Below are 15,686 nucleotides of genomic sequence, written 5' to 3' on the forward strand. Positions count from 1 at the left end.
TCCAACTCCAACTTAGTATATTTTAATTATTTTCAATCAACTTCAAATCAAATTAGGTCACTTACCTGTCAATTTGTGAATAATAATTCATTTACCTTTACAAGTGTGAATTTGGATCGGTCTGATATGGATCCCTTCTTTTGGTTGGCGCAATTTATGTTTGAAAAATGAATATCTGTTTCTTTCTTTTGGGGTGACTATTCACAGTCCTATATTTTCTCCCTTAACTCACTATATTTCAGTAAATAGTTGTTGAAAATCATACATAACATTTCGGTAAATAGCTGTTGAAAACAATATTATATTTCGGTAACTACATGTCAAAAATATGTTCAACCTTCAGTAAACATTTGCCGAACATACATTTTCAGTAAATAGTTGTTAAAAAAAATATTATATTTTGATAATTGTATGCTGAAAATGTATCTCAATTTCGGTAACTAACAGTCGAGTATAATTGAAAATTTTTAATGGGCTAAGGGAGAAAATACGGGGCTGCGAATAGTCGCCCCCTTTCTTTTTTAAGATGCAACAACCTATAAAATAAATTTGACATAGTGTATGCATGGTATGTAGACAATTTTACGTCAAACATGTCGCACCCATACGTATAAGGTACTCAATTAACTGATGTTGAAACATACATATTCATATTTTTTGGAATTAAGTCGAGTACGTGTAAATAGCCTTCAACATCATATTCATATTTTTTTGGAATTAAGTCGAGTACGCGTAAATAGCCTTGAACGTATAAGTTTACATATATGATTCATTTTATTTTTTATTTTTTCATTTGATCACTTCCATTAAGAAAATTTTTTCGATGATCTCCATAATTGGAAGACTCGGACTGTGTTTGGATTGGCTATTTAAGCTGGAAATTCTTTTTGTTAAGAATAGCACAAAGCAAATATTGCAGAATCAGAGTGTGCTAAATACCACTATTCCAATTTTAAATCACTGTGTGCCAAATACCACCATCCAAATGTCACAAAAGTGTAATTCAAGTGATTTGGTGGAGAATCAATTAATGTCTTTGGGAATAAAAGACAAACGATAATAAGAGTATGTGCAGAGGTATCTAGATAAAATGGCTAGTCAAAATTACATTTAAATAATAATGATTAGGGTGAGTTTGGACTTACCTTTTTCTTCTTCTTTTTTTTTTTTTTTTTTTTTTTGGGGGGGGGGGGGGGGGGGCTTCGTTGTTTTAGCACGATTTTTTGGTTTTTTCAGTTAATCTTTAGAAGATATAAGTTAAATTTTTACATCTATTTTTCGTAAACGAGAGGAATCCAAAAAATATAAAATCATAGAGCAAAGTTGAAACATATTCATATAAGACGACAAAAAAGACCCAAGCCAATTACATTAATTTTGATTCTTATAATTGTGGGGAGGCAATTACATTAATTTTGTGAGGAATAGCATATTTATATGGGGGTGTAGTGTGATTCTTCAAAACTTGGGGGAGGCCCAGGCCACCCCACCCCAAGCCTTCCCTTTGTCCCGGGTTAGAGCTGAGTATGTTTTTGATCGGTTTGGATTCTTAAGAATTCGAGGACCGAATTGCAAGACACGGTTCTAAGAAATTGCAATTCGTGTCCGGGCCAAAGCTCTATGGTCCAATTCCGAACCAATCTGTGAGTCATGGTTCGGTTTTCAATTTTTATCTACAGATTACATATAAATAATTCCACATTCCTAATAGTGCAACAAACTCATTCCTCAGTCCTAACAGTGCAGCAACCTTTAGCCCTCCTCCCTCCTTCCCCTACGCCTGACCGAAGCACTTGAAACTACAACTGTTAAGGGCTTCTTACTGGCCGGCCCCTTTTTGACTCTACATACCCGTCCAGCCCCACCCCATGTCAAACCCTTTCCCCACAAACCCTGTGTTAAGTGATGTACCTAAAATATCCCTCACCCGTCTGTTCCATCTAGGGTTTTTAAAAAATGGAGAAAAAATAGGTCTTCTTCTCCGCTCTAAAAGACGAGGTGGTCCAAGGCTTGTCCCATCCCAGGCGAGGTCGCGTGCCAAGAGCCTCGCTCGGAGCAAGTCGCCGATGTTGTGGCGGAGCAGCAAGCAGCGGCAGAGTCATGTGGCGAGCGTCGATTCGTCGTCGATTGGGAGGTGAGGGATCATCAGCGAGAAACTGACGCAACCGATGGAGGGTCCGGATCCCGACAGCGCTAAGGTCAGGGACTCGAAGCGGCACGAGTTGGGGCAGTAGATCGTTGTGACCGATTACAGGTGAAGCAACAAAAGAAGAGCAGCAACTAGTGGATCTGCGTGGTTTGCAACAAGAAGCAGTCCATGCAGAAGGTGTTTGCCCAAGGTTTCATGGCCAAAGTCATTCCCAAATTTGTTCAGACCTTTAACATGTCCCGCTGCCAATTCGAACAACAACGCACAAACAAAACCCTTGTCACGACCCAACCCAGAGGGTACATGACCGGCCAGTGAAATGAAATCACCCAAGGCCTTTTAAACCCCCAATTACAAAAAAAAATAAAATCTTTATAATATATTTAAAATTTTATAAGTAGAAGTGTGAATTTATTAAAATACATTCAAAGCTAGCTATCGTGCATATCGAATACGAACTTCGCCAATGGCGTTTAACTGTTTAAGTGACTACAATTATGGATCCAAATCTTGGCACTATTAAATCTCTCATAGTGCGAGATCCAAATTGCCAAAACCATCACTATAGAACAATTTGAATCCTATTGTCTAATGTCTGATAGCCACGTCAATAAAAATCACCATCATTGAAAGAGCTACCTTAACTCGCTGTGATCTGAAATGGGTGGCCACAAAACCATTTCAGTGAGAATTACGATATACAAAGGTTACATAATCGCATGAGAATAATCAAATAAAACATGGTACAATCATGAACGTTTCAACGAGCAATATGAGTTTCCAAACTCAATAATTATATACTTTCAACAACGCATGTTTCAAATATGCATATCATAAAATTCAGAATCCAACGACAGTTTTCAAGCTTAAAACTGTTAAACCGAAAGAGATCCATCATGGGCAGTATATCGGTTAGCCCGGGGAGCGACCCCAGCATGCGCAAAACAAAGGAAATAATCAAATCCAACGGATATCCGGATGTATCTTTATCCATAATCGATAGGCGCGAAGTTACACATAGCTCATCAGAGCTCTTTGCCCAGATATCACATCAATAGGTTTAATTCACTTTTCCTTTTTAGATTAATCTCATGCTTGTTTTTAAATCTGTTTTGCAAAATTTATATATAACATAACATTTTAAAAACAACGACAATATTCACAATACAATTTTGAAAGAATATTATGTAACCAGAGTATATTCGTAACTCACCTTTTTGCATTCGTAATTTACCGTATCGTACTAGGTCTTTTATTTTATTTTTTCCTTCTCCTCCTCTCCTGATTTCCTCGTTTCCCTTTCTTTCCTTCTTTCTCTCTTTTCTTTCCTCCTTTTCCTTAGCTGAGTGCTATGTATGTGTGCAAGTGTAGTGTGTGTTGGTGAAGTAATATGGGAGCCTATTTATACTTGTGGGCTAGAACATCTAAAATGTCCTAACATATCTAATAATATCTTATTATTATCTAACAAAATCTAGAGCAAATCTTATCTTATCTAATAACTAGTGCATGCCCGTGCCTAAAGGCACGAGTCGAACGATCGACATATGCAAATAAGCGCTAAACTCACGTACAATATATCATCCACTACCCAACGAATTCAACTATGGAAAAAACAATAACCCAAACATATTCGAGTGACCTTAGTTATGTGTGAACAAACTGGTCGTGCCCAAAGGCACATAACAACATAATTTTATCACCACAAAGAACAAATCAATTACTTGTGCCGACAACACTACCTATAAATTTAGAGTGTATTTACTATTTAAGGTAGTAATGTATTACAATCAACTGAATTTCTAAACCAAAGCAAAGCAATACAACACACAACACATGAGAAATGTGGAAAACGTTTCGGTCATCCGCTTGGCGATAGGGGAGAGAATGAGGGAAAGGGATGTGCTAATCCTGTAATGATTTGATCACATTGTTACCTAGGGAAAGGGATGCACTGGTCCTATATGAAAGAGAAACAAAGTCCACAACAAAAAAAACTCCCAAAAACGCCTTCGAATTAAGTTCAATGACGACAGTCAACTGAAAATAAGAACAAAAACCAGAATACACAAATTATGCAAGAAATACCTCTTCGTTGGCTGACATACACCGACTGTTCCTACACCTCACGTACACCGACTGTTCCTACCATAGAACAACCAGTTTTTTTAGATTATCCAAATAAAGGTCATCCTGTACGTTTTACCAAAACAGAAAAATAAGTATTGGGGGTTGGGTGATGTATACATACATAGATAGCGTGTTTAAAAAATCACTGAAAGTGCTCTAGTGTTTGTATGCTAGAGCTTTGAAATATAGAAACAAAAAATCAGGATTCACAGATCAAGGAACATGGAAAACTCCGAACAAGAAGAAGACGAACAGTTTCCGCGCATATGGCCATGGGATGAAGATTATTAAGAAGAATTTGACATACTTGAATAACATAATTGGGAGATTGGATTGTGGGCATTAGAAAGGAAAAGGAGACAGAAGAATCTCTCTCCAAGGAAGACTTCTGATTTACGGTTACGGGTTTCGGGTTTGAGAAAGAGATACCTAGAGAGGTGGTGCGATGCTGCTGGTGTTGTGGTGTTGGGTCGACGGAGGGAGGAGGAAGACAGAGAGATGAGTCGAGAGAGAGGTCGGACACCGAGGACGAAGCTGATGGCATTTTTGGGAGCCCTGATGTCGCCTCTCCCAATTGTGAGAGAGAGATATATCGTTGTTGAAAGAGGGAGAAGGGAAAGTAAGAGAGAAGGAGTGACGTGGGTTTCAAATTTTGAACGAAGAATACCATTTATATTTTTCTCAGAACAATGCGAGGTATTTACCAAACTGCCATGTTGTAGAAGGAGGGGTGGAGAGAAATCTGGACCGTTGGTTGTGTTTGTATGAGTAGATAAATTTTGTTGTAGGAATAAATCTAAACCGTTGAGAAGGAATATTCTTAAAGATACCCGTCCTGTTTTATAATATAGAATATAGATATCTTAGTAAAATCCACAACAAATCCTAATGAATCTAATCAAATCAAGCATATCTATTTGATATTATCCCCCAAGATCTAGGATTATCTAATGAGATCTATCCATATCTTTTAATATCTAGAATAATCTTATATTATCTAACATAATCTAATAAAATCTAGAGAATATCCAAGTATATCTAAGAATATCTAGAATAATCTTCCAAAATCTAGGTATATTAAGATGAAATCTAGCATTATCTTTCACAAAATCTAACCATATCTAACATTATCTTTCACAAAATCTAACTATATCTTCTAGAATAATCTAATATAATCTAATAATATCTAACAAAATCTATATAATATCTAATAAAATCTAATATTATCTCACAAAATCTAGGAGTACTATCTTTCGATTCTTTTCGAATAATACATTGAACCTTACCGCCTCGTAGGGACTCATGCCTCACTCCCGTGTCATGATGCTATTAACAGGGTTGGGGCGATATTTGTAGAGTTTAAAATTGACGAATTGACAGAAAAATACTCTAATTTTCTTATAAACCTTGAGTTACGAATCAATATACTCTCTAAATCCTAACGGAAAGTGGTCCGCTAAATATTAGCTCCTTACTCTTATTGTTATTTTCTTATAATTCTTCCTAGTGTCTTATTTCTAAAAGTCGAAGTGTTACAACCCTAGATCAGGTTCCGAAACATACAGACGATCAACCACGGAGCAACAATGACAAGAAAAGAAATTCATGTTATAAGTAATTTGCTTTGCGTATATGGATTTCCGCTGTCTATCTGCGTAATTTTGGAGTAAAGTTTTGATCGTTGAATATTTCTTATGAATTTAATTTGAGGTGCAGAAGAGGGTGTGAATTCACCCCTCCATGATAACGTTTTTTTATTTTATTTTAATTCGGATTAAATGCTTGTTTGTTTGTGAATTATTTTAGAGGGGTGTGAATTTTAGATTTAAGGTTGTGAATTGTGTAAATTTGAGTAAGTGTGAATTCTGCAAAATGAGGTAAATTCTGTAGGTGTGAATTTTGAAAAGGAGTGTGAATTCTACAAAGGGGAGTGAATTTTGTAGGTGAGTGTGAATTTTGAAAAAGGGTGCACGGAAAAGGGTGTGAATTCTTAATTTGGAGATGTGAATTATGCAGACAGAGTGTGAATTGTGTAATTAGGTGGGTGTGAATTATGCAGATGAGTTGCGAATTCTGCGTTTAGGGGTGAATTCTGAAAAATGAGTGTGAATTCTGGAAAGAGATGTGAATTCTGAGGGTATGAATAGTGCAGATGGGGCGTGAATTCTGCAAAAAAATATGTGAATTTTAAGGGTGTGAATTCTGTAAAGGTGTGAATTTTACAAAGGGGTGTGAATTCTTGGGGATGTGAATTCTAGGAGGTGTGAATTCTCGGGGGTGTGAATTTTGAGAGGTGTGAATTCTTGGGGGTGTGAATTCTGGGAGGTGTGAATTCTTAAATGTGTGAATTCTTAGGGTATAAAAAGTGACAGGGGCAAAATAGTAAGAGCATCTTTAAAAAGGGTTTAGATGGGATAGCACTTTAAAAAATGGTTTGCATGGAACTCCATGTAAAATTTGGGACCGGCCAGGAATTTCACGAACTGTTAACAATTTTTCATGGGCTTTAATTCTTTCTTGTTCGGGTTTGGATAGTGCCCTTTTTTTGAGCCATTTGATGTATAGATTTTCAGGGGATGCCCCTGTTGATTTGTGTAGCTTGTTAGTGCAAAAATTGGAACCTTCTGAAATTTGAACAAACTGATGGAAACCGCTTCGAGTCACGTTACATCGTCGCTTTCCGAAAACAGTATTCGCCCCCATCAATTGGTGTGCACCGGGTTACAGCGAATATGTTCTGAGGATAAAACGAAGCCCGATAAATGATCTTCTGCCTGCGTCCACACAAACGAAGGACAGACAGAATACCGAGCCTATGAGAATCAATTGAACCAAGGACTGTTAATTCCGTTTCTGCAGAATAACGGAATAACAGTATAGAAAACAACGAGACAGAGAAGCAGGAGAGTTTCTGGATATTTTTTGGTGTGTCAAATGAATTAACCAATGGCCTATTTATAGACTTATAGGCACCCTTACGTATAAGGTTGTGTCTTTTATAAACACACATTAGAAAGGGTATGTCTTTTGAAAACAATTAATTATGAGAAAGGATCATGCCTTTTAGTAGGCACCCTTTCATGCAAATAATTAATTAGGAAGAGTCATGCCTCATGGAGGCACCCCCATGTATCACATCCCTTCCTAACAATCACACCACATTCTAATAGTCACACCCTAAGTTAATAGGTGTAATAACTATTCACGTAAAGTCATACCCCATGTGAAAAGGTGTCGCACCTTTTCACAAATAACCTCCCGCAACGTTTTATTTTGAAAAACTCCAACAATCCCCCACCATTTTCGAAATAAAGAAAAAGTTTTCTTGGTTCCTTTGAAAAGACTTGTGCATCAATGAAGGTGTCTCACGACTTGAACCATTTACCTAGTGAAAACACATCAAAGTTAGTCGGAAAGCATAGTAGACTTGTCTTTGAACTAGCGATCCTTAAATGACTAACCGGACATGTCTCACGCACGCATCTTGCCTGACTCAGGTATTCAAATTTGCCGACACGTGGTTTGGCCGTGTGTCTTTATCCTGAATTTCATGAGCGCTCTAGAGTCCTAGCCCTTGAACCATAGAAGGCGGCACCACATTCACACTCATATAGGTAGACTTTGAAAGTGCCCCTGTAACTACAGCACTTGAAACCTAACAAACCGTTAGAAGTCTATTAAAAGCTAAGTAGCTTAACCTCCATGTTTACATTACAGGTACCAAGCATTTACCATGGGATGGATAAAATCGAAAAATGCTTGCAACCACAACTTATGGTGTACTTTGCTCATTGAACCCAAGACTTGATGTTATTCAAGCGTTGAGTCGAGTTTCCACCAAGAGTGATTAGATTTCAATGGGCTTGAGTCCCATCCCCTGTGATGTTCTCCACATCAAATCCCTTGCAAGACCTTTTGTTAAAGGATCAGCCAAGTTTTGACTTGATTTTACATAATTAATGGTTATCACCCCATCTGTAATCAAGTTCCTCACATAGCTATGTCGAAGTCCTATATGCCTGGACTTTCCATTATACACCTGGCTATAAGCCCGTGATAGAGTCGACTGACTATCACAATGCAAAGATATAGGTGGCATAGGTTTTGGCCACATGGGTATCTCCCACAACATACTTCTCAGCCACTCTGCCTCTTTGCTCCCTGCTGCTAGTGCTACAAACTCAGCTGCCATAGTTGAGTCTGTAATGAGACTTTGTTTCTTAGATCCCCAAGAAACTGCTCCTCCACCAAGTGTGAAGACCCATCCACTTGTTGACAAGTGATCTTCATTCTCGGCTATCCAACTAGCATCAGTATATCCTTCTAGAACCGAAGGATAACCACTATAAACTATCCCATAGTCTATAGTTTTCTTTAGATACCTCAATACCCGATTAACTGCGTGCCAATGGACATCGCTCGGATTATGTGTGTACCTACTTAGTTTCCCCACAGCGTATGCAATATCTGGTCTCGTGCAAGTCATGGCATACATCAAGCTTCCTATCACTCTAGAATATTCTAGTTGTGAAATTGCTTTACCAGTATTAGGATACAACTTAACATGTGGATCAAATGGTGTAGAAATCGGCGTGCAATCAAAGTGATTAAACTTCTTTAGAACTTTCTCAATGTAATGAGACTGACTAAGGATTAAATTTCCTTTTTGTCTCTTAATTCTGATTCCCAGAATTACATCAGCAACACCCATATCCTTCATACTAAAACTAGATGAAAGGATATCCTTTGTACTTTGAATGCTTTCTAGATCAGTCCCAAAGATAAGCATATCATCCACGTACAAACATATGATTACACCTTGATTACCACTAAATTTACTATATACACATTTATCAGACTGGTGTATCCTAAACCCGTTTGATACAATCACCTTATCAAACTTTTCATGCCACTGTTTAGGTGCTTGTTTAAGTCCGTAAAGAGACTTAACAAGTTTGCATACTTTGTGTTCTTGACCTTGCACAACAAAACCCTCCGGTTGCTCCATATAAATCTCTTCATCCAACTCACCATTTAGGAATGCAGTCTTAACATCCATTTGGTGAATCTCAAGTTTATAAATGGAAGTCAACGCAATTAGTACTCTAATTGTAGAGATCTTTGCCACCGGAGCATAAATATCGAAATAATCAATACCTTCTTTTTGCGTAAAGCCCTTGGCAACCAACCGTGCCTTGAACTTGTCGATTGTACCATCGACCCTCATTTTTTTCTTGAAAATCCATTTGCAGCCAATGGCTTTGGAACCCGGAGGCAAATCAGCAAGAACCCAGGTATTATTACCCATAATAGAATCCATTTCATCCTGGATTGCTTCTTTCCAGAAAGCATAATCTTGTGATTTCATAGCCTCCCCGATGGTCAAGGGATCCGATTCCACATTAACCGAAATCATGAAATGATTATCTGCGATCTTTCTAGTTCCTTCAACTAGATAAACTATGAAGTCAGGACCAAATGACTTAGCAACTCGAGCCCTTTTGCTTCTCCTAAGTCCATCATGTTCCGTAGGTTTCGCCTCTATGTTAGACTCCAGAGAGTCTGGCTCATTCTCTTGATTAGGCACCTTTGGAATAGATACGAACCTATTCTCATAAAATACTGCATCACGTGATTCAATAATGGTGTTTACTCCGACTGAATCATTTGGCTCAGAAACCAGAAACCGATATGCTTTACTATGTAAAGCATAACCAATGAATATGCATTCAATTCCTTTTTCACCCAACTTCTTCTTTTTGGGTTTCGGCAATCTAACGATTGCTCTACATCCCCAAGTTTTGAAATAACTTAGGTTCGGTTTCTTTCTTTTCCATAACTCATAAGGAGTTATATTAGACTTTTTGAGAGGCACCCTATTCAAAATATAAGCAGCGGTAAGTATGGCTTCGCCCCACATACCACTACTTAATCCTGAATTACTAAGCATAGCATTAACCATCTCAGTCAAAGTCCGATTATTTCTTTCAGCGACTCCATTTTGCTGTGGAGTATATGGTGCAGTTTTCTCATGAATGATCCTAACTGATTCACAGTAATCGGGGAAATGGTATTCACCACCCTTATCAGACCTTAAACGTTTTATCTTTGTTCCACATTGATTTTCAACTTCGATTTTGAAAGCAATAAACTTCTCAAGAACTTCATCTTTTGAATGCAATAGATACACATAGCAATATTTGGAATAGTCATCTATGAAAGTTACAAAATATTCCTTACCTCTCTAGTTGGAGTTCTATGCATGTCACATACATCACTATGAACAAGTTCTAATAGAGTAGTTGTTCTTTCAATTTTAGGAAATGGAACTCTGGTTATTTTAGTAAGCGAACACACTTTGCATTTATCAACCATGTCAACATCATATTTAGGAATCAAATCTAATTTAACCATAGTATCCATTTTCCTAGTATTAACATGCCCCAACCGATTATGCCACAAAGAAAGAGAGTCAATCAAGTAAGCAGAAATAGCAACTGTGTTATTAATGTTAAGCTTGAACATGCCCTCGTACAAATAGCCTTTCCCAACAAAAGTACCACTCTTAGACAGAACAAATTTGCCTGACTCAAACACTACCTTGAAACCATGCTTATTAAGCAGGCTTCCAGATACAAGGTTTTTCCTAACTTCTGGTACATAGTAAACATCAGTCAGAGTCAGAATCTTCCCAGAAGTGAACTCTAAGTCCACTTTTCCTTTGCCTTTGATAAGAACAGTTGATGAATTACCCATGTAAAGAACTGTACCATCTTCAACCGATTCATAGTCGGTGAAGAACCTCTTATCATTGCACACATGCTTTGTAGCCCCTGAGTCGATCCACCAGTTATCAGCATCCTCGAGAACATTAATCTCGGATATGACAGCCACAAAGTTATTCTTTGAACTCGATGCCCCTGGATCATTCTTCTTGTTGGACTTGCAGTCCTTCTTGAAGTGCCCTGGCTAACCGCAACGCTAACATACAACTTTTGGCTTTTTCCCTTTTGGTTCATCACCACGGTCATCGCCCTTTCGGGCTTTCTGCTTCTGTTTACCTTTACCCTTGTTGGTACTCTTTCCTCCCTCCACCACATGGATCTTGGAAATATTATCTCCAAGTTCCTCCTTTTCTTGACGCTTTGACTCTTCCTCCACCCGAAGATGGACATCCAATTGTTCCAGCGTAAGATCTTCAGTTTTGTGTTTAAGAGTTTTCTTATACTCTTTCCAGGAGGGAGGAAGTTTATCAATCACAGATGACACTATGATCGATTCATCCATGTTCATGTTCTTAACCTTAAACTGATTTAAGATATGCTGAATTTCATGCAACTGATCAATCACAGACTTGTTATCAATCATTTTGTAGTTCATAAATTGACTGACCAGAAATTTCTTACTTGTTGCATCTTCAGTCAAATACCTCCCTTCCAAGGAATCCCACATCTCCTTTGCAGTCTCCGTATCCGAATACACATCGAACAAAGCATCCGAAAGTGCATTCAGAATATGACCCTTGCAAATGTAGTCATCACTTTCAAACTTCTTCCTCACACGAGCCTCCTCCAATGTTTCATCTTCATTCTCCTCCGGAAAGGGGTTGGTGAGAACATACACGACTTTGAGAGTCATAAGCAAAAAATGCAACTTCTTTTGCCAACGTCTAAAGTTACCGCCATCAAACTTGTCCAATTTCACAAAATCTTGTGTCAACGCTCGCAACGATTTTGAAACCATGGTAGTATTACTGTTTTCGATTGTTAGTGCAAAAATTGGAACCTTCAAAATCTGGAGCCTTCTGAAATTTGAACAAACTGATGGAAACCGCTTCAAGTCACGTTACGTCGTCGCTTTCCGAAAACAGTATTCGCCCCACCAATTGGTGTGCACCGGGTTACAGCGAATCTGTTCTGAGGATAAAATGAAGCCCGATAAATGATCTTCTGCCTGCGTCCGCACAAACGAAGGACAGACAAAATACCGAGCCTATGAGAATCAATTGAACCAAGGACTGTTAATTCCGTTTCTGCAGAATAACGGAATAACAGTATAGAAAACAACGAGACAGAGAAGCAGGAGAGTTTCTGGATATTTTTTGGTGTGTCAAATGAATTAACCAATGGCCTATTTATAGACTTATAGGCACCCTTACGTGTAAGGTTGTGTCTTTTGTAAACACACATTGGAAAGGGTATGTCTTTTGAAGACAATTAATTATGAGAAAGGATCATGCCTTTTAGTAGGCACCCTTTCATGCAAATAATTAATTAGGTAGAGTCATGCCTCATGGAGGCACCCCCATGTATCACATCCCTTCCTAACAATCACACCACATTCTAATAGTCACACCCTAAGTTAATAGGTGTAATAACTATTCACGTAAAGTCATACCCCATGTGAAAAGGTGTCGCACCTTTTCACAAATAACCTCCCGCAACGTTTTATTTTGAAAAACTCCAACAATTTCACTCCTTCGGTGATACAAAATTTTACTTACCAAAAAAAGCGTTTTCTTTAGCGTTTTCCTTCTCTGCAGAAATCCCTCCACAAATCCTTAATCCAATGACGGATTTCATCTTTCTATTAACCTTCCACTTTGTATGCTATCTGATTCATTATGGGAGTGAACTAGAGTCACTAAACATTGTATCGACGCTCTGATATGGTAAGAAGCAACACTCAAATCTTCTGGTGTAGAATGTTTGAAATCAAGTAACGATGCTAACACGAATGTGTTTCCATTGAGCAATGAGATACGTTTAATTCGAGATTGTGTCAAAGTCATTTTGATTGACACCATCAGGTGGATTTGATCTCTTAGACAAGATGGGTAAAATATAGTTTTGCACACCAAAAGGGTCTTATCAGTATGCACTAAAGAAATTAGCGCGCAACGGACTGCAGAACATTTAATCCTTTTCTTTCAGCATGTAATTATACCTTTATTCCACAATAAATGACCAATGAATTAGTACAAATAAATTCAAAAAAAAAAAAAGAGTTACAAAAAATTTCTGGCCAGTAAAAATTTATCAAATTTGATCGACAAAAACACCCTAGCATCCCTCTCTTTTAGATGGAGAAAAACACAGGAAAATAGTTTGGTTATCTACCAATGATGAGGCTCCGTTCCGGAACAAAAAAAAAAATCTTTATTTTTTAAGAAGGCAATTCTAAGCTCAAAAATTATGGGCTTATTGAAATCTAAAAATATGCAATATGGATCTTGTTTGGAAGATCTCGATGAGATCTTTTATACGATGCAAAAAAAATTAAAAAATTATTTTTTATTTACTTTATTTTTGAGTTTGAAAATGTGAAATAAGCTGTTTATTTTTTAAGAAGGTTCCTAGAACGGGGCCTGAGGCTAATTGTTACATCATTTAAGGATGCGACATCTTGGTTTTCCTTCAACACATCTAGGTCGCGAGAGCTCCTCATTGATGTGAAAGTGGGCTGTCTAGGCATTGGCAGTGTAGCATTTTCACTCTCCAACATCAACACTAGCGACGACATGGTCGGTCTATCGCCTGCTAAGTCTTGCACGCATAGCATCGCCACGTGTATGCATCTCAACGCTTCGCTTGGGTGACATGAACCCGCGACAGAAGGATCAATCAACTCCATTGCTTTCTCAGAATCCCATAAATCCCACACCTGAAACCGTTTCACAGCAATTATCAAACTCAGAAATAACTAACTAAATCAAATACTAGTTTTTTCTTTCCATTTGAAGCTAGGACCTTAATCTTCAGACTTACATAACCGATAATTGGTGCCAATCCAATCACCTCAATTTAAGATGAGAACCAATTCCCCATTGGTATTAAATGGGTATCCATTAAGCGGGGAAAAATCCTATGTTCAAAAAAAAAAAATTAGACTCCCCCTCTTGCAAGAACGGACTAAACTTCTGTTTCTTCGACCACTTATGATCTCTAGTAGCAGTACTCCAAAGCTGTAGACATTAGACTTCGCTGAGAATAAACCCTCCATTGCATACTCGAGAGCCATATAGCCACTAGAGTTGAAGAATAACATGGTGAATTGTCAAAAGTAATAATTTTGTGAACGGTTAGAAAGATTACCATATTTGGTATGCCAAAAAAAAAAAAAAACAGTTAACTCACTATGTCCCAACTACTCGGCTTGTGCTTGCTTCGCTTTTGTTTCTTCCAAAAATTTTGGCCATCCCAAAGTCAGAATTTTCTACCAACAACGTCGTCGTTCGCCTCGCCGACGTCCCATTGCCTCCCTTGTTTATGGGTCTCCATTAATGTGGAGAGGAGAAAAAGAGAGTGTGGGGAAGGATATGGCTAGCGCGGACCGCCGGTGAGGGGTCCATCGTGGGTGTTCGAAGGGAGTAGAGAAAGGGGGTTGGGCAGAAATTTCGGATCTAGAGGAGTCAAAGGAGAGAGTGTGGGGATGGAATCAGGGGGTGTCCAAGAATTTTAGAAATTGTAATTATTATATGTATAAAAAAAATTATCCCAAACATATATAGTCTCGCTACCCTTAGATTTTTTTCTTTATTTTTTGTTATATACTAGTCCTAAATTTTCTATTTTTTTTCAAGAAAAGAGACCCAAAAAAGATTCCAAAACTAAATTCAATGGACCAAAGTGAAATAATATAAAGGATGAGGTATAATTAAGGGGGAAAAAAACTCCACACTTTAACCCTTAAACAACTTAACCTAAAAAATTAAAGTTAGTCTTTTTTCGTAGTCTTTGTGCAAATGACAAATATCATTTACTATAGTTTTTGTTATGTTATTTTAATTTTTTGTAGAGTCGATGACCATTGATATTGTAATTCATCTTTTTATTTTTTTAGTATACATTTCGCCACTGTTAGGATAAAATTCTGGTTCCGTCATGGGTTGCCAATGAGAATTTGAATGGGGGGCGTGGGTTTTGGGATGGGGTGGAAGATTTGGAATTTTGCCGATTAGGAAATTTCCAGGTTAGGAAAGTTGCCGTGATTGTTGGGACGGGACTAATTGCCTACATAAAGGTTAGGACCAGATTCATCCCAAAATTCGATTCTATATACATCCCATGTACGGAGTATTATATGAGGGCACTATTAGAATTATTAAAAAGTGAGGATGAAAACATATGTGTTCAAATTGGCCGCGATAGAAACTTACGTCAGGTATGGTCTGAGGATGAATCTTTAAGTGTCTCTTCTAGATTTCACTCCATATTTATGTTTTCAATTCTCGCTTCTAAGAATTTTTAGTACAACGAGATGTTTCCGAACGATTCTTACACGCTCTCGCCAGTCGCATTTGTTTTCGTTCACACTCATGCACGCACATTATATGATTTATATGGTCATCGGTCGAACCATTCGATCTAGACTAGTGGTGATGGTGTCGTTTTCGTATAATAAATAA

The 15,686-nt window shown here is 37.8% G+C and overlaps 1 protein-coding gene across 2 annotated transcripts; it reads right to left on the reverse strand.

Moving 5' to 3' along the window:
- Window positions 1–4,152: 4,152 nt before the first annotated feature.
- Window positions 4,153–5,040, reverse strand: LOC131313114 (uncharacterized). Of its 2 annotated transcripts, none has more exons than XR_009196069.1 (2): window positions 4,587–5,040; window positions 4,153–4,288 (listed from the first exon to the last, which is right to left on the reverse strand). XR_009196069.1 is itself a non-coding variant. In XM_058341242.1 (2 exons), the coding sequence occupies exons 1-2, from the start codon at window positions 4,947–4,949 to the stop codon at window positions 4,223–4,225; spliced, it is 435 nt and encodes a 144-aa protein (XP_058197225.1). In that variant the 5' UTR covers window positions 4,950–5,040; the 3' UTR covers window positions 4,153–4,222. The 2 variants fall into 2 exon arrangements, 1 of the variants encoding a protein (XP_058197225.1); XM_058341242.1 differs by having other exon boundaries at window positions 4,153–4,294.
- Between the last annotated feature and the right edge of the window lie 10,646 nt (window positions 5,041–15,686).

Source organism: Rhododendron vialii, chromosome 13a, assembly GCF_030253575.1.
Source record: "Rhododendron vialii isolate Sample 1 chromosome 13a, ASM3025357v1".
NCBI classification, from domain to species: domain Eukaryota; kingdom Viridiplantae; phylum Streptophyta; class Magnoliopsida; order Ericales; family Ericaceae; genus Rhododendron; species Rhododendron vialii.

What these genes read in the sequence shown, in the direction of transcription:
- LOC131313114 (XM_058341242.1), bottom strand. Translation starts at nt 4,949, where the DNA reads ATGGTATTCTTCGTTCAAAATTTGAAACCCACGTCACTCCTTCTCTCT. An exon ending in CTCCCAATTATGTTATTCAA is followed by an intron (nt 4,295 to 4,586) that starts GTATGTCAAATT and finishes GTTCTATGGTAG; the next exon opens with GAACAGTCGGTGTACGTGAG.